Source organism: Pseudophryne corroboree, chromosome 1, assembly GCF_028390025.1.
Source record: "Pseudophryne corroboree isolate aPseCor3 chromosome 1, aPseCor3.hap2, whole genome shotgun sequence".
Taxonomy (NCBI): domain Eukaryota; kingdom Metazoa; phylum Chordata; class Amphibia; order Anura; family Myobatrachidae; genus Pseudophryne; species Pseudophryne corroboree.
The window spans coordinates 665776840-665799526 of record NC_086444.1 but is presented as its reverse complement, the minus strand read 5'-3'; the positions used below and the strand labels follow the sequence as shown (position 1 = coordinate 665799526).

General features: G+C 46.7%; 1 protein-coding gene across 13 annotated transcripts in view; it reads left to right on the top strand.

Moving 5' to 3' along the window:
* Positions 1-22687, top strand: part of PTBP3 (polypyrimidine tract binding protein 3) — a 415749-nt gene that overhangs the window by 304699 nt on the left and 88363 nt on the right. For all 13 annotated transcript variants that reach the window (XM_063914711.1, XM_063914705.1, XM_063914702.1 and 10 more), the window contains one exon: positions 17988-18152. In XM_063914711.1, coding sequence (XP_063770781.1) covers positions 17988-18152 — 165 coding nt within the window. The remainder of the gene's footprint in view (positions 1-17987; positions 18153-22687) is intronic.

The window sequence follows — 22687 nt, the reverse complement described above, 5'->3', positions numbered from 1 at the left end:
AGGGGCGTGCAAGAGATGCTGTCGGTGGCCAGAAGAATTGCGGGCCACTTTCGGCGTACAGGCACCGCGTACAGAAGACTGGAGCACCACCAAAAACACCTGAACCTGCCCTGCCATCATCTGAAGCAAGAGGTGGTAACGAGGTGGAATTCAACCCTCTATATGCTTCAGAGGAAGGAGGAGCAGCAAAAGGCCATTCAAGCCTATACATCTGGCCACGATATAGGCAAAGGAGGTGGAATGCACCTGTCTCAAGCGCAGTGGAGAATGATTTCAACGTTGTGCAAGGTTCTGCAACCCTTTGAACTTGCCACACGTGAAGTCAGTTCAGACACTGCCAGCCTGAGTCAGGTCATTCCCCTCATCAGGCTTTTGCAGAAAAAGCTGGAGGCATTGAAGGAGGAGCTAAAACAGAGCGATTCCGCTAGGCATGTGGGACTTGTGGATGGAGCCCTTCATTCGCTTAACCAGGATTCACGTGTGGTCAATCTGTTGAAATCAGAGCACTACATTTTGGCCACCGTGCTCGATCCTAGATTTAAAGCCTACGTTGGATCTCTCTTTCCGGCAGACACAAGTCTGCAGAGGTTCAAAGAACTGCTGGTGAGAAAATTGTCAAGTCAAGCGGAACGCGACCCGTCAACATCTCCTCCTTCACATTCTCCCGCTACTGGGGGTGCGAAGAAAAGGCTACGAATTCCGAGCCCACCCGCTGGCGGTGATGCAGGGCAGTCTGGAGCGACTGCTGATGCTGACATCTGGTCCAGACTGAAGGACCTGCCAACGATTACTGACATGTCGTCTACTGTCACTGCATATGATTCTCTCACCATTGAAAGAATGGTGGAGGATTATATGAGTGACCGCATCCAAGTAGGCACGTCAGACAGTCCGTACGTATACTGGCAGGAAAAAGAGGCAATTTGGAGGCCCTTGCAGAAACTGGCTTTATTCTACCTAAGTTGCCCTCCCTCCAGTGTGTACTCCGAAAGAGTGTTTAGTGCCGCCGCTCACCTTGTCAGCAATCGGCGTACGAGGTTACTTCCAGAAAATATGGAGAAGATGATGTTCATTAAAATTAATTATAATCAATTCCTCCATGGAGACATTCACCAGCAGCAATTGCCTCCAGAAAGTACACGGGGACCTGAGATGGTGGATTCCAGTGCGGACGAATTAATAATCTGTGAGGAGGGGGATGTACACAGTGAAAGGGGTGATGAATCGGACGATGATGATGAGGTGGACATCTTGCCTCTGTAGAGCCAGTTTGTGCAAGGAGAGATAGATTGCTTCTTTTTAGGTGGGGGCCCAAACCAACCAGTCATTTCAGTCACAGTCGTGTGGCAGACCCTGTCGCTGAAATGATGGGTTGGTTAAAGTGTGCATGTCCTGTGTATACAACATAAGGGTGGGTGGGAGGGCCCAAGGACAATTCCATCTTGAACTTTTTTTTTCTTTCATTTTTCTTTGCGTCATGTGCTGTTTGGGGAGTATTTTTTGGAAGGGCCATCCTGCGTGACTCTGCAGTGCCACTCCTAGATGGGCCAGGTGTTTGTATCGGCCACTAGGGTCGCTTAGCTTACTCACACAGCTACCTCATTGCGCCTCTTTTTTTCTTTGCGTCATGTGCTGTTTGGGGAGTATTTTTTGGAAGGGCCATCCTGTCTGACACTGCAGTGCCACTCCTAGATGGGCCAGGTGTTTGTGTCGGCCACTAGGGTCGCTTAGCTTACTCACACAGCTACCTCATTGCGCCTCTTTTTTTCTTTGCGTCATGTGCTGTTTGGGGAGTATTTTTTGGAAGGGCCATCCTGCGTGACACTGCAGTGCCACTCCTAGATGGGCCAGGTTTTTGTGTCGGCCACTAGGGTCGCTTAGCTTACTCACACAGCTACCTCATTGCGCCTCTTTTTTTCTTTGCGTCATGTGCTGTTTGGGGAGTATTTTTTGGAAGGGCCATCCTGCCTGACACTGCAGTGCCACTCCTAGATGGGCCAGGTGTTTGTGTCGGCCACTTGTGTCGCTTAGCTTAGCCATCCAGCGACCTCGGTGCAAATTTTAGGACTAAAAATAATATTGTCAGGTGTGAGGTGTTCAGAATAGACTGGAAATGAGTGGAAATTATGGTAATTGAGGTTAATAATACTATGGGATCAAAATGACCCCCAAATTCTATGATTTAAGCTGTTTTTTAGGGTTTTTTGAAAAAAAACACCCGAATCCAAAACACACCCGAATCCGACAAAAAAAATTCGGTGAGGTTTTGCCAAAACGCGTTGGAACCCAAAACACGGCCGCGGAACCGAACCCAAAACCAAAACACAAAACCCGAAAAAATTCCGGTGCACATCACTAGATTTTACAGACTTTAATTCTGATGAGACGTAATACATGGATGCGATGGTTTCTTTTTTTAGATCCACATTTAGTCAATATATGGTAGATATTGGTAAGTATAGAAAGTTGTGATTCCGCACAAGTCTGCTAGTATATATTTAAATGAGAAATGACCAAAAATGATGATATCCTATCTGCCAATAGATTCATAAATTACTATCGCTTGGTGGTGCGTCCTGAGCCAGTATTAAACATTATAGAAAAGAGAGAGAAAAAGAAGGCTCTTGTGTAGGCGCACTCTTAACAGCTAATGAGATTTCATGAGAAAAGATACAGATAAAAGAATAATTTTTTTACTTATACATTAAAACCAAATCAATATCCACCACAATATACGAAAAAACAGTTTTTTTTTTTTTTAATGTTTCAAATGTTCTGGTCTCTAACGTTATTAGAGTACGTAGACACATGAGTACTGAATCTGTTTCACCTTGACCAGTACAGCTAGATCTGTATTGATGAGACCATCATAGTTCAGCAGGGAATATATCACGACCACAATTGGTCAAAAACACCTCGAATAACCTCACCCCAATTTTTTTGGGGGGTCCCGCATAAAAAGATTACTCTAAATGTATCCGCATCCTCTCAGTGATATGAGTTACTGTGCTGTTGAAAAAAGGGGAATCAGACAGTAATGAAGAGAAAAAGTGGTGATACTGCTGTTAGTGTTGCATCATATATAGGCCCAAACAATACACCTGGCTCCACAACAAAAAACTCATGTCGACCTTTTTGACCCGTTGACCTAGTACATGTCGACTTAATGTATGTCGACCTTCAGTGGTCGACCTAATGTGTCGACCTAAGTTGTGTCGACCAACGACCGTATCCCCTAAAATGCGTGTGTATTGTGGCGCCGTGTGGCCCAATGGGGTCAATCATATATATTTAAAGGCGGCGTCAGTGGCTGAAAGCGGAAGCCGGAGGCTGAGGGCGGAAGCAGTCATCGTCTAACGGCGGAAGCAGTCATCGAATCTAGCTGTTAAGGAATTCACGGAACTTCCTGCTTGGGTTGCCGGGCAACACCAAGCAGTCCATTGCGGGCGGCGTCAACAACTGTGGGCGGAAGCTGTCGTGAAGTACACATACCTGTCCATTAGTTCAGGGAACTTAGGTTTAGGTTGCCCGGCAACAACAGGCTGCTGGAATTAAAACGTCCTTCTGGGGGCAGCAACCTGTGGCTCACCAGCTGTGGTGAAACTATACATCCCTGCATGCCCTGCCACAGTTTTTTCTGTTAGGGACTGCTAAAACTGTGACAGGGCATGCTGGGATGTGTAGTTTGATAACAGCTGAAGAGCCACAGGTTAGCCAGACCTGGGGTAGGGATTTAAGTCCCAGCAGGCTCATGTGTTGGATGCAGTTATTTACTGAGGACTATTAAAATGGAGATCACAGACAGGTATCGAGCAGATGCCAAAATGAGCAAAGTTCTGTGCTACCTGAAAAATGAGCAGTGGAAAGACCCACCGATTACTAACCGTTATAAATTATGAAAGTGCTGTTTTTTAGCTTGTGGTAGATTGTGGATGAAATGAGATGCTGAGCCACTGATGTCTTGGGGGTAATAACGAAAGTTAATGGATATTTTGCCAAGCAATTATGACCACCTTTTTTAAAATGGTTTCACTGAGCATCATATTACAGTGTTTAGTCATGCTACATACAGAACTGTACCCCTTCACTGCAGTCCTTTCATAGTGACACTGGCATAGTAAATTCTGAGTATATTCCTCAATACATGGGGAGGGGTCAGATTGCACACTAATTCTTAACATAAGAGGTGCTACCATGCTGAGACTTGTAGTGCCACACAGAGAAAAGAGAAAATATACAGATGAGTCCACGGTTATCTTGACTAGTTTTCTGTGCCTAAGCACAACATGACTTATTAGCATAAACCCTTCATCTAATGTTCTCTGCTGCAATACAATACAGCAGAGGATTAAGTCATTACAGCAGGGGATTAAGTCCGACTAGCCAGTCTCAGTTAATCCTATTAAAGGTCAAGATAAACGTGAACCCATCTGTAGGTGCACACTCTAAACCAGAGGTTCCCAAACTGTGTGCCGTGGCTCCCTGGGGTGCCTCGGGACACTTGCAGGGGTGCCCTGGGTTGGTGGTCCAGGACCAATTCAAATTATTCATGGTCAATATAATAGGCAAAACCAGTGCTGGTGGCTGCCAGTCATAAAATATGTGGCCAAACAGAAGCAAATCTTGTCCTTCACCACACAACTGACCCTAAGGATGAAATATAGACGCGATCTACTTAATGTAATATTTCTTTCTAAATTTCTCAATAAGAAATTTTTGGCCTAAGGGTGGCGTGAAAAAAAATTCTGATATTCTAGGGCGCCGTGATTCAAAAAAGTTTGGAAACCACTGCTCTAAACACTAAGAACACTGGCAATCAGTACAATTCTAATAAACTCTGCAATTTAATATGGAGTAAAATTAAGCTTCTTAAAATATACCATGGCCAGGTTACCTCATCAGGTGGGTACCTAACGTTCCTAAGATTCAAGTCCAGAGTGTGGGATAGCCCCCAAGCCAGCGCAACCTAACCCCAAACCGCCCCAAGGCATACTAGTGAGAAGTACAGTCGTCATGCTGAAATATGTTTTATTCTGTTTTTTATTGTATTGAGCTTCACTGTTTACATAATGGTCCCTATTTGGATTTGTACGCACACCAGATGGTTTGTGTACAAATCGATTGTTGGCAGTCTGGGCAAGTGCAGAATGGGTCCTGTGATATCGCCCACAGTTCCCCCTGGGGTGAGGGTGCTGAGACCAGGTCCATTTTACAAAACGGGGGCGTGCCAGGCCCATGGGCCGGTGTTGTTGAATGCAGACTTCTTGGATCCGGGTGACCGGTTTTGATGCCGCACTTAGATTGCAGATGCATACATAGACGCTTCCCTGCTGCATTTACATTTCATTTATATGGTATTGCACAGCCGCTTCCTTGCAGGTCCAATGTCATGCTATGATGATGGCACAATCACCTGCTTTCTCGTACGTGCTAGAGGATACTGGAGTCCACATTAGTACAATGGGGTATAGACGGGTCCACTAGGATCCTTGGCACTTTAAGAAATTAATAGTGTGCGCTGGCTCCTCCCTCTATGCCCCTCCTACCAGACTCTGTTTAGAAAATGTGCCCGGAGGAGCCGGTCATGCTTAGGGAAGCTCCTGAAGAGTTTTCTGCATTTATTTTCTGTTTCTGCTTCATGGGACTTAGGGGGGAGAACGGCACAACCTCCTTAAGGGTTAATGGTCCCGTTCCCCGCTGACGGGACATAGCTCCTGAGGGACGTATTCGCAAGTCCCACCACAGTGACCATACAGTCCCGCAGCATGCCACCACCCCTAACAGAGTCAGAAGTAAGAAGAGTGGTGAGAAGATGGCAGGCGTCCTGATTAGCGGGTCGCCGCCGGTAATGGCGGCATGAGGGTAGGAGCGCAGCACTGACAGGCTGCGGCTCCAGGCTTCAGAGACATAACATGTTCCGCTGTGAGGGCCGCGCTGAAGCCACAACTTTACCCACACTGACACTAAGTTTACAGGGGTTCTAACCCACTGTAAACCACACATATAACTTTAGCGAGTATAAAAAAAACGGGAAGACTGTGCACCATTACGGGGAGGGGCTTCACTTTGAGCGGATCCAGTTGCTCACCAGCTCCATTTTCCCTCTGCAGCTCTCACTGAACAGCCTGACAGAGACACACAGTTCCTCCACAAGGACTCCAGAAGCCCATCAGCAGTACCAGGGGGTCATAACGGGGGCGGGGAGGGGGGAGGGGTTGAGCAGTATAGGAATGCTAATACCCTATTATTTAGTATTATTTAGTCTGCGACCCAGCTAAGCTCAGCTTTAGCAAGAAGGGCGCTATTTGACTGGCTCCATCATACTCTGTGTTCCCCTAGAAGGGCTCTGTTTGGGTTAACTGGGCTTATCTTTTCTCCTGTGTGTGTGTGTGTATACTTTCACATTACAATGGCAGGCAAGGAGTGTGTTTCATGCACTGCAGAGTGTTTTTCTTCTTCAGGGGGATCACTATAATGTACTCAGGATAGTACACATTCTCTGACTAGTGGATCCAAACCAGCATGGTTGGATTCTCTAAAAGGGATGATCTCAGATACTTCTAAAAATTGTCCCATACCGAGAAAGAGACGCAACAGTTAAAACAGTCTATGGATGACCTGATGAATAGAGATTCATGTCCCATGCCAGCGTCTCATACCCCTGTCATTTGTCCACAAAAGCGTACTCTGGCCCAAATCCTGCAGGTTGACACTGATGATGTGTCAGACCCAGAGGAGGGTGAGGTGGACTTAGGTGGGGGGGATGCAGCCCTGTCACAGGGAATATAGGCCCTGATGGAAGCTATTAGGGAGGTACTACACATCAAGGATGACATAGTGACTGGAGAGGATGAGGAATCTTATTTTAATGTGAAAAATAAATCCTCTGTTACTTTACCTGCATCTCAGGAATTAAATTCCCTATTTGAAGAAACTTGGGTTAATCCTGACAAGAAGTTTCAGATCCCTAAAAGGTTAATTTACATCCTTCCCCTTTCCACAGGATGATAGGAAAAAATGGAAAACCCACCGATTGTTGATGCAATGGTATCTAGATTGTCACGCCAAGATAGTCTTGCCTGTCCAGGGGGCAGCCTCCTTAAAAGACGCGGCTGACCATAAGTTTGAGACCTCTGTCAAATCTGTGTACACAGCTGCGGGAGTAGCCCAGAGACCTACTATAGCTTGTGCTTGGATCACAAGAGCCATTGCAAAATGGCCAGGTAACCTACTGGAGGGTTTAAATTCCTTACCCAAAGGGGAGATTCTTTTACTCTTACACTATATACATGACACTGCATGTTTTATGGTTGAGGCCATAAAAAAGAGAGGCTTGCTAAATGCACGCACCACGGCCATGGCAGTGTCAGCACGCAGGTAGTTATGGCTACATCAGTGGACTGCGGATTCCAGAAAAGGTGTGGAAAGCCTACCATTCACAGGTGAGGCCCTGTTTGGAGATGAACTGGATACGTGGATATCCAAGGCTACGGCGGGTAAATCTACATCCCTTCCTTCCGCAGCTCCTCCACCTAGGAAGACCTACTCGGCTCCTACTCTGCAGTCATTTCAGACAGCAAAATTTAAAAATAAGACCAAAGGTTCTTCTACAACCTTCAAAGGTTATAGAAGTAAACCCAAGAAACCAGCGACTGCAGGTTCACAGGAACAGCACTCAGGTTCTGCTTCCTCTAAGCCTTCAGAATGACGGTGGACCGCGCTGCCTGGAAGACAGGCAGCTGGAAGACAGGCAGGTGGGAGCCCGTTTAAGAGATTTCAGTCACGTCTGGGCGACATCATGCCTGGATCCTTGGGTCATAGAGCTGATCACCCACGGTTACAGACTGGAGTTGCAGGAACTCCCACCTCAGATTCTTCAAATCAGGCTTACCAGCTTCTCCAGAGGCAGGTATTATTTTACAGGATGCAATCCAAAAACTGGTACAGACTTGGGTCATTGTTCCAGTTCCATCTCAGCTGCAGAAAAAAAGGTTATTATTCCAACAAGTTTGTGGTACCGAAGCCAGACGGTTCGGTGAGACCGATTTTAAACCTCAAGTCATTGAACCCGTATTTACGGGTGTTCAAATTCAAGATGGAGTCTCTGAGAGCGGTGATCTCTGGTCTGGAGAAAGGAGAATTCTTGGTGTCTCCGGATATCAAGGATGTGTACCTTCATATTCCAACCTGGCTGCCTCATCAGGCTTATCTAAGGTTTGCATTACAGGACTGTCACTACCAGTTCCAGGCATTGCCATTTGGCCTCTCCACAGCATCGGGGGTGTTCACCAAGGTAATGGCAGAGATGATGTTTCTCCTCTGCAAACAGGGAGTGAACATAATTCCGTACCTGGATAACCTGCTGATCAAGGCACCATCCAGGGAGAGGTTGTTGGACAACATTTCCCTCTCAACTCGACTTACTCACGGGTGGTTTCTGAACCTACCAAAATCTCACCTGGAACCAACACGGAGGCTTCCGTTCCTGGGGATGATACTGGATACAGAGGCACAGAAGGTATTCCTTCCATTGGAAAAGGCATTGGTAATCTAGTCGGTGGTGCGGGATGTCTTGAAACCAACCCGGATATTGGTGCATCTCTGCATTCACCTTCTGGTGAAGGTGGTAGCCGCCTACGCGGTGCTACAGTATGGAAGGTTTCACGCAAGCCCTTCCAGCTGGATATGTTGAACTAATGGTCCGGATTGCATCTCCACATGCATCAGAGGACACATCTGTCGCCAAGAGCCAGGGTTTATCTTCTATGGTGGCTTCAGACTTCTCACCTGACGAAGGCCGAAGGTTTGGGATTCAAAATTGGATTCTGCTAACCACAGAAGCCTCAGGTTGGGGAGCAGTCACCCAGGGGGAACAGTTCCACGGAAAATGGTCAAGTCAGGAAGCCATTCTTCCGATCAACATTCTGGAACTAAGGGCCATATACAACGCCCTTCTGCAGGCATCACATATTCTTCAAGATCAAGCCATTCAAGTTCAGTCGGACAATGTGACGGCAGTAATGTACATAAACCAAGAAGGCGGAACGAAGAGCAGAGCAGCATTGTCAGAGGTGACAAGAATTCTCCTCTGGGCAGAAAGACACGCAATGGTGTTGTCGGCAATCTTCATTCCGGGAGTAGACAACTGGGAAGCAGACTTCCTCAGCAGACACCACCTCCACCCAGGAGAGTGGGGCCTCCACCCGGAGGTGTTCTGGTGCTTGACACGTCGGTGGGGCATTCCACAAATCGAACATGATGGCCTCTCGTCTCAACAAGAAGCTCCAGCGGTATTGTTCCACGTTGAGGGACCCACAGGCAGCAGCGGTGGATGCTCTGGCGTCCCCATGTATCTACCAAATGGTGTATGTGTTTCCGACACTACCACTGATCCCAAAGATTCTCAAAAGAATAAAAAGGGAAAGGGTTCAAGCAATTCTCATTGCTCCGGACTGGCCAAGACGGGCTTGGTACACTGATCTACTGGACATGCTCCTGGAGGATCCGTGGCCTCTGCCTCTTTGAGAGGATCTCCTGCAACAGGGGCCGTTAGTCTACCAAGACTTACCACGGCTACGTTTGACGGCATGGAAGTTGAGCGTCAAATTTTAGTCCTTAAAGGAATTCCAGATAAGGTTTTTCCGACTTTGATCCAAAGGGGTAACGTCTAAGCATTACTATCGTATTTGGAAGAAATGTGTGTCTTGGTGTGAGAACAGGAAATTTCCTACGGTGGAATTTCAACTGGGACGTTTTCTGCTTTTTCTGCACTCAGGTGTGGATGTGAGCCTACGCCTGGGCTCCATAAAAGTCCAGATTTCGGCCTTGTCCATTTTCTTCCAGAAACAACTGGCTTCCCTCCCTGAGGTTCAGACGTCCTTGAAGGGTGTTCTGCACATTCAACCACCCTTTGTGCCTTCCACGGCACCTTGGGATCTTAACGTGGTGTCGCAGTTCCTCCAATCGGAATGGTTTGTACCCTTACAGGAGGTGGACATAAAGTTTCTTACGTGGAAGACCGTTACACTGTTGGCCCTGGCTTCAGCCAGGCGGGTGTTGGAACTGGGGGCATTGTCTCACAAGAGCCCCTATTTGATTTTTCATGAAGATCGAGCTGAACTCAGAACTCGTCAGCAATTTCTTTCAAAGGTGGTGTCTGCGTTTCATATTAACCAACCTATTGTGGTTCCGGGGGTTACCGACACCTCCTCTACCTCAAAGTCCCTAGATGTTTTGAGGGCTTTGAAGGTGTATGTTCTTTATGATCCCAATAAAATTGGGTGTCCTGCTTCAAAGCAGACAATTGCACTCTGGATCAGGCTTACTATCTAGCATGCTCATTCCACGGCAGGTTTGCCATGTCCAAAATCTGTACAGGCACACTCTACTAGGTCAGTGGATTCTTCCTGGACGGCTGCCCGGGGTGTCTCAGCTTTACAGCTCTGCCGAGCAGCTACTTTGTTGGGTCCGAACATGTTTGCTAAGTTCTACAAGTTCGATACTCTGGCCGCTGAGGACCTTCAATTTGGTCAATCAGTTATGCAGAAACCTCAGCACTCACACCCGGTTTGGGAGCTTTGGTACATCCCCATGGTACTAATGTGGAGCCCAGTATCCTCTAGGACGTAAGTGAAAATAGGATTTTAATTACCTACTGGTAAATCCTTTTCTCGTAGTCCGTAGAGGATACTGGGCGCCCGCCCAGTGCTTCGTGTTTCCTGCACAGTTACTTGGTTACATATTGTTAGTTCAGCTGTTGCTGTTCCTGTTCAAGTTTGGTTAGCATGGCTTTCCTCTTGGTTTGTGTGTGCTGGTTCGAAATCTCACCACTGGCCTTTCAATCCTTCTTTTAGGGTATGTCGGTCTCTTCGGGCACAATTTCCTAGTCTAAGTCTGGTAGGAGGGGCATAGACGGAGGAGCCAGCGCACAGTATTAATTTCTTAAAGTGCCAAGGCTTCTAGTGGTCCCGTCTATACCCCATGGTACTAATGTGGACCCCAGTATCCTCTACGGACTATGAGCAAAGGATTTACCGGTAGGTAATTAAAATCCTATTTTTCCCCAATTACAGTAATATGAGCTGAATCTGTGGATTCTAAAGGAGGTTTTAAAATCCATTGATGCATTATAGATCACTACAAATTTGAAGAGACGTAGTAACCAAACAAATGAGGTGCTGGCTATAATTTTTCAAGTGCAGTTTTGTGGAAAGTAAAAGATCACTTTATTTTCTCTTACGTCCTAGAGGATGCTGGGGACTCCGTAAGGACCATGGGGTATAGACGGGCTCCGCAGGAGACATGGGCACCTATAAAGAACTTTTAGTATGGGTGTGCACTGGCTCCTCCCTCTATGCCCCTCCTCCAGACCTCAGTTAGATCTTGTGCCCAGAGGAGATAGGGTGCATTACAGGGAGCTCTCCTGAGTTCTCTGTTTAAAGAATTTTGTTAGGTTTTTTATTTTCAGGGAGCACTGCTGGCAACAGGCTCCCTGCATCGTGGGACTGAGTAGAGAGAAGCAGACCTACTTAACTGATAGACTCTGCTTCTTAGGCTACTGAACACCATTATCTTCAGAGGGAGTCGGAACGCAGGTCTCACCCTGCTGTTCGTCCCAGAGCCGCGCCGCCGTCCTCCTCGCAGAGCCGGAAGATTGAAGCCGGGTGAGTATGAGAAGAAAGAAGACTTCAAAGGCGGCAGAAGACTTCTGATCTTCACAGAGGTTAGCGCGCAGCGGTAACGCTGCGCGCCATTGCTCCCGGGACACACACACACACACAGCAGGCACAGATGGGTGCAGGGCGCAGGGGGGGCGCCCTGGGCAGCAATAAACCTCAGAACTGGCATATTGGGAGATATTAGGCTGCAGAGGCAGTAAATATGTGAACCCCCGCCATTTTTTGTAATTTCTAGCGGGACCGAAGCCCGCCGCTGGAGGGGGCGGAGATTGTTCCTCAGCACTAACCAGCGCCATTTCTCCACAGAGGCTGCAGAGACTCTGGCTTTCCGGACTCTCCCCTGCTGAATTCAGGACAGACGGGTTAAAAAGAGGAGGGGGGGGGGCACAATTCTTGGCGCAGTGAGTTATATTATATCAAAAAGCGCTGTCTGGTATTTCTCCAGTGTCAGTGAGCGCTGTGTGTGTGCTGGCATACTCTCTCTCTCTGTCTCTCCAAAGGGCCTTATTGAGGAATTGTCCCCTTATAGCTATATCCTGGTGTGTGTTGGGTGTCGGTACATGCGTGTCGGCATGTTTGAAGCGGAAGGCTCTTCCAAGGAGGAGGTGGAGCAGATGAGTGGTAAGTCCCCGTCGGTGGTGCCGACTCAAGAGTGGATGGATATGTGGCATATGTTAAATGCAAGTGTGGCATCACTACATAAGAGATTGGACAAAGCAGAGTCCAGGGAGACAACAGGGGGTCAATCCATGGATTGGACCGACTCACAGGGCCCTTCGGGGTGTCAGAAACGTCCCTTGTCACAAATAGTGGACACAGATACCGACACGGAGTCTGACTCCAGTGTCGACTACGATGAAGCTAGATTGCACCCTAGGGTGACTAAAAGTATTCAGTGTATGATTATCGCAATAAAAGATGTTTTACATATCACTGATGAACCCTCTGTTCCCGACACGAGGGTACACATGTTTAAGGGGAAGAAGCAAGTAGTTATCTTTCCCCCTTCATGAACTTAACGAGTTATTTGAAAAAGCTTGGGAAACTCCAGATAAGAAACTGCAGATTCTCAAAAGGATTCTTATGGCGTACCCTTTCCCTACGCAGGACAGGGTACGTTGGGAGTCCTCTCCCACAGTGGACAAGGCTTTAACACGCCTGTCCAAAAAGGTGGCGCTGCCGTCTCCACAAAGATCCTGCGGACCGCAGGCAGGAGACCTACTTTAAAGTCTATGTATACACATACTGGTGCTTTGCTCAGGCCGGCAATTGCGTCGGCATGGGTATGTAGCGCAGTTGCAGCTTGGACAGATACCTTGTCAGCTGACCTTGATACCATTTTATTAACATTAGCCCATATTAAGGACGCAGTCTTATATATGAGAGATGCTCAGAGACATTGGACTGCTGGGTTCCAGAGCCAATGCCATGGCTATTTCTGCGAGACGAGCCTTATGGACCCGTCAATGGACAGGTGATGCGGACTCGAAAAAGCATATGGAGGTTTTACCTTACATGGGTGACGTGTTGTTTGGGGAGGGGCTCGCGGATCTGGTTTCCACAGCTACCGCGGGTAAATCTACCTTTTTACCTTTTGTTCCCCAACAGTAAAAGAAAACAGTATCGGATGCAGTCCTTTCGGTCGCATAAGCCCAGAAGAGGTCGGGGCTCCTCCTTCCTTGCCAGAGGTAAGGGCAGAGGAAAAAGAACACCTGCTTCGGCTAGTTCCCAGGAGCAGAAGTCCTCACCGGCTTCTGCAAAATCCACCGCATGACGCTGGGGCTCCGCACCGGTGGGGGCGCGCCTTCGATTATTCAGCCAGGTCTGGGTTCGGTCAGACGTGGATCCTTGGGCGATCAAAATTATTTCCCAAGGCTACAGGCTGGATTTCGAAGAGGTGCCCCCTCGCTGATTTTCAAGTCTGTCTTATCAGCTTCACCCCAAGGGAGGGAAGTAGTGTTAGCTGCAATTCAAACGCTGTACCAGCAGCAAGTGATTGGCAAGGTCCCTCTGGCCCAACAGGGAAAAGGGTATTATTCGACCCTGTTTGTGGTTCCGAAGCCGGATGGTTCGGTCAGACCCATTTTGAATCTAAAATCCCTAAACCTGTACATGAAAAAATTCAAATTCAAGATGGAATCGCTCCGAGCGGTAATATCTAGCCTAGAAGAGGGGGATTTTATGGTGTCGCTAGACATAAAGGATGCTTACCTTCATGTCTCCATACATCCCTCTCATCAGGAGTACCTGAGATTCGCTGTACAGGACTGTCATTACCAGTTTCAGACGTTGCCGTTTGGGCTTTCCACGGCCCCGAGGATTTTCACCAAGGTGATGGCGGAAATGATGGTGCTCCTGCGCAAACAAGGAGTCACAATTATCCCATACTTGGACGATCTCCTGATAAAGGCGAGATCAAGAGATCAGTTACTGAAGAACGTGGCGCTCTCCCTGAGAGTACTCCAACAGCACGGTTGGATTCTAACTCTGCCAAAGTCTCAATTGGTTCCAACGACTCGACTATTGTTCCTAGGCATGATTCTGGACACGGAACGAAAGAAGGTTTTTCTCCCGTTGGAAAAAGCCCAGGATCTCCAGACCATGGTCAGAGACCTGCTAAAGCCAAAAAGAGTGTCAGTTCATCAATGCAATCGAGTTCTGGGAAAAATGGTGGCAGCCTACGAGGCCATCCCCTTCGGCAGGTTTCATGCAAGGACTTTTCAGTGGGACCTTCTGGACAAGTGGTCCGGTTCATATCTACAAATACATCAGATGATAACACTGTCCCCCAGGGCCAGAGTATCTCTCCTGTGGTGGCTGCACAGTGCTCACCTTCTAGAGGGTCGCAGGTTCGGCATTCAGGACTGGGTTCTGGTGACCACGGACGCGAGCCTCCGAGGGTGGGGAGCAGTCACACAAGGAAGAATCTTTCAGGGACTGTGGTTAAGCCAGGAGGCTTGTCTGCACATCAACGTCCTGGAATTAAGAGCCATATACAACGGCCTACGACAAGAGGAGGCTCTTCTTCGCGACCTACCAGTTCTGATTCAATCGGACAATGTCACAGCAGTGGCTCATGGAAACCACCAAGGCGGGACAAGGAGCAGAGTCGCGATGGTGGAGGCCACCAGGATTCTTCGCTGGGCGGAAAATCACATAAGCGCTCTGTCAGCTGTCTTTATTCCGGGAGTGGACAACTGGGAAGCAGACTTCCTCAGCAGACACGATCTCCATCCAGGAGAGTGGGGACTCCATCAAGAAGTCTTTGCAGAGATAACAGATCTCTGGGGAATTCCTCAAATAGACATGATGGCGTCACACCTCAACAAGAAGCTTCGGAGGTACTGTGCCAGGTCCAGGGACCCTCAGGCAGTAGCGGTAGACGCCCTGGTAACACCGTGGGTGTTTCAGTCGGTCTATGTGTTTCCTCCTCTTCCTCTCATCGCAAAAGTTTTGAGGATCATAAGACAAAAAGAGTACAGACAATACTCATTGTTCCAGACTGGCCTCGAAGGGCCTGGTACTCAGATCTTCAGGAAATTATCACAGAAGATCATTGGCCCCTTCCTCTCAGGGAGGACCTGTTGCAGCAGGGGCCCTGCGTGTTCCAAGACTTACCGTGGTTGCGTTTGATGGCATGGCGGTTGAACGCCGAATCCTAGCTGGGAAAGGTATTCCGGAGGAGGTCATCCCTACTCTGATAAAGGCTAGGAAGGAGGTGACGGCGAAACATTATCACCGTATCTGGCGGAAGTATGTCTCTTGGTGTGAAACCAAGAATGCTCCTACTGAAGATTTCCATCTGGGCCGTTTTCTCCACTTCCTACAGACAGGAGTGGATATTTGTCTGAAGTTAGGCTCTATTAAAGTACAGATTTAGGCCCTATCTATATTCTTTCAGAAGGAATTGGCTTCTCTACCAGAAGTCCAGACTTTTGTAAAGGGAGTGCTGCACATCCAGCCTCCTTTTGTGCCCCCAGTGGCACCCTGGGACCTTAACGTGGTGTTACAGTTCCTTAAATCTCACTGGTTTGAGCCCCTTCAAACGGTTGAATTGAAATTTCTCACCTGGAAGGTGGTCATGTTATTGGCCTTGGCATCTGCAAGGCGGGTGTCCGGATTGGCGGCCTTGTCTCACAAGAGCCCCTACTTGATTTTTCATGTGGATAGAGCGGAATTGAGGACTCTTCCTCAATTTCTGCCTAAGGTAATGTCTTCATTTCATATGAACAAACCTATTGTGGTGCCTGTGGCTACGAGTGACTTGGAGGACTCCAAGTCCTTGGATATAGTCAGGGCCTTAAAAATGTATGTAGCTAGGAAAGCTAGAGTGAGGAAAACAGAAGCCCTGTTTGTCCTGTATGCGGCCGACAAGGTTGGCGCACCTGCTTCTAAGCAGACTATTGCTCGCTGGATCTGTAACACGATTCAGCAGGCTCATTCTGCGGCTGGATTGCCGTTACCAAATTCGGTAAAGGCCCATTCCACTAGGAAGGTGGGCTCTTCTTGGGCGGCTGCCCGAGGCGTCTTGGCATTACAGCTTTGCCGAGCAGCTACTTGGTCGGGTTCAAACACTTTTATTAAATTCTACAAGTTTGATACCCTGGCTGACGAGGACCTCGCATTTTCTCAGTCGGTGCTGCAGAGTCATCCGCACTCTCCCGCCCGGTCTGGAGCTTTGGTATAAACCCCATGGTCCTTACGGAGTCCCCAGCAACCTCTAGGACTGGGGTGGGGAACCTTTTTTCTACAAAGGGCCATTTGTATATTTATAAAATTCTTCGGGGGCCATACAAAAATTATCAACTTAAAAATGAGCCTGCCCAGTCACTTGTTATACCCCATTAGATATGCCACCAGTCAGTTGTTATGCTCCATTAGATATGCCCCCTAGTAGCGACGCTTACACACACACACACACATAAAAAAAAAAAACAATACTCACCAGCCCCGCTCCTGCTTCCGGACCGTTGCCCTCCGCCTGGCCGCTCGCTCCTCAGAACTATGGGAGAGAAGTCATGACATCTCTCCCATAACACCGTACAGCAGCACACGCACACTGCCGGAGCTCAGGAGTGAGCTCCTGCCTCCGGCTGCTACTGAGGGTAAGAAGCCAGGCGCCCTCTAGTAACAAAATCTCAGCGGGCGCCCATCTAGGTGAGCCTGTCCGGGCCGGATCAAGTGGCTCTGGGGCCTTATACGGCCCTCGGGCCTGAGGTTCCCCACCCCTGCTCTAGGACGTAAGAGAAAATAAGATTTTAAACCTACCGGTAAATCTTTTTCTCTTAGTCCGTAGAGAATTCTGGGCGCCCGTCCCAGTGCGGACTATCTCTGCAAGACTTGTATAGAGTTGTTGCTTACATAAGGGTTATGTTACGGTTGGAATCGGTCTTTGACTGATACTGTTTTTTGTTCATACTGTTAACTGGTTATGTGTACTCCAGGTTATATGGTATGATTGGTGTGGGCTGGTATGAATCTTGCCCTTAGGTTAACAAAATCCTTTCCTCATATTGTCCATCTCCTCTGGGCACAGTTCTCTAACTGAGGTCTGGAGGAGGGGCATAGAGGGAGGAGCCAGTGCACACCCATACTAAAAGTTCTTTATAGGTGCCCATGTCTCCTGCGGAGCCCATCTATACCCCATGGTCCTTACGGAGTCCCCAGCATCCTCTATGGACTAGGAGAAAAAGATTTAACGGTAGGTTTAAAATCTTATTTTCTAGATTAATTCTAATCTCCACCCATTCTGTACCTCTATATTGGGTGAAATAGGATATGGTGAATGATGTGTTCATTGTAGACAGTGATGTGCTTTATACAGGTTGGTGTCTGTGCTCAGCGGAATAGCTAACTTCACAGAGGACATTTCTGGTGTTGTATGTCTGTATTAATCACTATGTTTAATAAATAGGAGGTTGGCACATGTTTTATATGCTTTGTTACAGTTGCACAAACAGTCTATCCATTAGTCTCCGCTATGGTGATTTGACTTAATCAAATACTCAGTTATTGTATTCTTCTGTATAAAGTGGTTTCCTGTATGTATTTATTTGAGCATATGTGTGGCTCGATTAGTTGTTCCATGAAGAAATATACTATAGAGAAATGTATTGCTGCTATAGCAAAAATGTAATAAATATGTTCTTCTCTATAACTTGTGTCTGAACATTTCATGAATGTGCTTTTTTGCTAAATGAAATAGAAAGTTATTAGTTAAGTATGTGTGCAACAATTAGTTTTTTATACAGTGTCTGCCCGACGTACAGTACAGTATGCTTACTAACGGCACGGTGTTTCTTCTTGCAGCGAGCACAGGCTGCTTTGCAAGCTGTGAACTCTGTACAGTCCGGAGGTCTGACTCTCACCGGTGGTCCAGGTGGTGAAGGTTTGGTGCTGACAGGGCAGAGTCCTGTCCTCAGACTAATTGTGGAAAACCTGTTTTACCCTGTCACTCTGGAAGTGCTCCATCAGGTATTATTTTTCTCTTTCTATTTCTCTTTTATTTATAGAGCACTGACATATTTCACACTCTGCAATCAGATAATTCTGTTTGTGTTGATCATTCACAGATTAGCAGAGTTTCCAATCTATTTTACATATTACAGGCATACAAGTATGCACAAAAGAAAACAATTACCCTTTCAGTAATAGGGTAAACAATTAACCTATCAGTCTTTGGACCATGTGAGTACTGTAACTGAACTCAGTGGGGCATATTCAGTTTTACACTGGATTTTGCCCTCAAAAAAAAATGTGTGTAACTCCTGACTAATTTTGAGTTACAGCATATATGTGTACTCCTGATACCTTTTACCAGGGAAAGGAGAGTTGTGGGAAGACCGCAAACGAGCATAGCAGTTAAAGACATCTGAATATGGTCATAGAACAATCCACATGAAGAAAGCAACATAAATACGTTATATTTAGATATAGTAGGCGGAGGTGCATCCAGACAGTAAAAATGGTATCCACAAAAAGGAAGGGCGGTGTCCTGGGAGTTCTGGCCTGACCATTTTTACTTAAAATATAGATTTTAGAAAAAATTGGACTTGCCTTAAAAGGAGTGCAGATAAAAAAATTAAAAAATAGAGTGTGAAAAGTTAATATCCTTGCACCCAAGTTGAATACCAAAAATGTCAAACCTGTGGGAAAAACCCTGGAAAATGCTCTGCCAATTGAATATGCTTGAATGACCCGCGTTTCTCAGCATGCATTCTGTTAGAGGGATGTGAATTTCTAGCTAGTTTGTGGTCAGTATATTTTTTTAAATGACTATCACAGATGTTTACAACAAGTTGCATTATATACAAATGCTGGAAATGAACACATCTTACAGATTGCAGCACATTATATTGGTACTATGTTTCCGAGTCATTGTAAAATTTGAATTGCTGTGCAATTGTTTGTCAAAGTGAGGTTTTTGGTTTTATTTCCATCGATTTCCATCTGGAGCCTGTTCCTGACAGCTAAGTGTATACCTGCATTGCTGTTCTGTTGTGTACTGTAGTCTTTCAATAACAACAGGCACCAAAATGTTTGTGAAAATGTACAACATAGATAAAGTTTTAATAAAAATGGACAGCATTTTGTCTATTCACCCTGCTAGTCAGTGAATTGAGAAAACGGTATGCGGTTAAAATACCGCCCGGCTGTCTCGATGCCGGGATCCCTACGGGTACTGTACTGCCGCCTGAATACCAGCGAAGTAGGTGATTACACATCTGTGGGTGTCCACGACACGGTATACTGACATTCGGCATCCCGTGTGCCGGCATCCCATGCCGATCACGAGAAAACAACAGCTTCCTATAAATTCCTTGAAATAAAAATAAGGAAACAGAAAGTTTGCGACCAGTCAGATAAACAGTGTTAGCAGCCGCAGGGAAGGGAAACTACACTCCGCTGCTGCTCTCAAAGGGACCGGAAGGTCCCTCTCCTTCTAAGTACCCTCCCCTCAGTGTTGCTGTGCTGCCGATCATTGCTGATCGGTCAGCACGGCAAGAACCCCCACCCAGCGGCTGCAGACAAAAGCAGCCGCTGGGGAAGTGTAAAGCAACTCCCCCAAGCACCCCTTTCCCCGTGTACCTGGCAGATGTCTGGGGTGTAGTAAATCATATTGCAATGTTCCAATGTTACCAATGTTCCCGACCATTGTTCCGATGTTTGGAAAAAAACTTTTTTTTTTATTTATTTTTTAACTAAAATAATTTTGCATAAGGTTAAATTCATTTTCTTCACCTAATTCACTCATAAAAAACCTGACAATTTCTGAGTCTTTTTATGGGGAAAAAAATCATCAGTTAAGTGGTTAAATGAGTTGCTTTTCTTTCTCAATAATGACCATTACATTTCCATGCCGTTTAAAGAACGTTTTTCTGGTTTTGAATGTGGAAATATTCCCTGATGAAGAAAAGTCCAGCTGAAAAGGTAGAGGCCATGCCTGTTGTTGAAGAATACGTTTTACTACAGGGAACCATGGTCTGCAAGGTCAAATTTGGAAATACAGTATTGCTATTACTTTAGTCTAAACTGATGACTGATTCATTCTCTTTTAATATTTTCTTTTAGATCATTGTGATGATATATTGTTATGCAGCTACAGAAGTGTTTCAGTGATAGTTGTTCATGTACAGTGTTCACAATATCTAAAGCACTTTAAACTGCATTTCAGTGCAGTGACATGTGGTGAGGTCAGATGCGGGGGAGGCACTGACAGCTAACCAAACCCCCTCCCTAGAGAAATAGAAAAAAAAAAAAAAGGTGTAGTCCCCCACATTTCACTAAAACCAGCACTAAGCTCCTCCCATAACATTAAAGACCCCCCCCCCACCAAGCCTGGCATCTGTAGTCCGCCTGTAAAGAAAATATTAAAATAAATGACACCACACGTTAAAAAAAAAAAAAAAAGTATTATTATTCAGGGTCTTCACCTGGGGGCGGCGGCATTTAAGCTCTTTTGCATGGCTGCCGCCTTCCCAGGGCTTCCGGCATCTTCACATTGGAGGCCGCCGCCTTCCCAGGGCTTTGGGCATCTTCACCTGGGTGGCGGCAGCCTTTAAGCTCTTATGCATAGACGCCACCCGTACAGGACTTCCGCGTCTTCCATCTTCTGGAGCTCTTCACTGCTCCTCCGCCGTCTGACTGGCGCTGCTGACTTATATAAGTCAGCCAGCGGGGGCGTGGTGATGACGCGGCGAGGTGTGATTGGCTCACGGTGGCCATCTTGAAGTTCAAAATTGACGCTTAGGTGTCATTTTTGAAACTGGTACCACTCCGCTGCCAAACTCTGCAGAATGGCAGGCAGGGATCTCGGATCCCTGCCTGTCACTATGGCTACCTCTGCCGGGTCCCGCTCTGCCGCATCCTGCCGCCAATGTCCCCCCGCGTCCCGCCACCTGTGAAGCCTGCACCTCCGCCGCGTCCACAGTGTGGACAGCGGATCCAGTGACGGATACGCTGTCCTATCACTGTGGCCTCACTGACAGGGACGTGCTTTCATGGGTTGAAAGCACGTCCCTGTAGCAAAGCTGCACTTTAGTAGGTGCCGCTTTGTAATAGATTTTTTTACAGCCCATGGCTTGACCCCGCCCGCCCCCCGATCCTGTCCCTATTCCATTCAAGGGTGTGTACACACGGTGAGATCCTTGCTATGCTCGATTTTCACTTGCGATTTCCTTTGAACTCCCCCAGAGCCCAGATAGCACAGATTTTGACTAACTTTTCTTGAGATATGGACTATGTGTGCTTACGATTTTGGCTTATGTGAGATGTCATTGACATGTGAGATGAACTAGATAGTACACCGATCTAGCAAGGATTGACTTGCCTGCACAGTCTATCTTTTCTTGCGATGCTGACCTGGCGGGACCGCGCATCGGGATCGAATCAGGATCACAAGGTGACTTTCACCTTGCGATCTGCACTAACTTTTGTTGCGATTTTGACTATATAGTCAAAATCGAAAGAAAATATCTCACCGTGTGTACACACCCTTAGTCAGATCTACCTCAGAGGACAAGAAGTTCTGAATGATGTTTGCTTTCCATTGTGGAAAGAATGCCATATGTGTGTTGGAGTATATTTCTTCAAAAGATGTCTACTTTGAGTCAAACACTTTGATTACATTTTAATAAACATATTAATTCTATGATTTCTTTTTTTTTAATCTAATTGTTTTTTCTCTACAATTTATTTTCAGAGTACACTGATACATTAAACTGTATACATTTCATCTGTATTCATCTATAGATCTCTACCTATATAAAATGTGTATCAGTTGACGGTGGTCATTTTCAGAATAGAGGGCAGATGTATTAACCTGTAGAAGGCATAAGGAAGTGATAAACCAGTGATAAGTGCAAGGTGATAAACGCACCAGCCAATCAGCTCCAGTATGTAAATTAAAAGTTAGGAGCTGATTGGCTGGTGCATTTATCACATTGCACTTATCACATTGCACTTATCCACTTCCTTATGCCTTCTCCAGGTTAATACATCTGCCCCAGATTTACCAAAATGTCTGTTAATAATCTTATCCATTTTGATTGTTACTTGCCCAAACTGCAGCCCGTGTTACATCAAAAATCCCAAGCATTCTGCTAAATACATTTCATATGTGTATACACGTACATCATTATTACAATATACTGTAGTAATTTTGTACTCTGATATACAGTATTTCTCTGACGTCCTAAGTGGATGCTGGGACTCCGTAAGGACCATGGGGATTAGCGGCTCCGCAGGAGACTGGGCACAACTAAAGAAAGCTTTAGGACTTCCTTTTGTGCACTGGCTCCTCCCACTAAGACCCTCCTCCAGACCTCAGTTAGATTTCTGTGCCCGGCTGAGCTCCAGACCTCAGTTAGATTTCTGTGCCCGGCTGAGCTGGATGCACACTAGGGGCTCTCCTGAGCTCCTAGAAAGAAAGTATATTTAGGTTTTTTATTTTACAGTGAGATCTGCTGGCAACAGACTCACTGCAACGAGGGACTAAGGGGAGAAGAAGC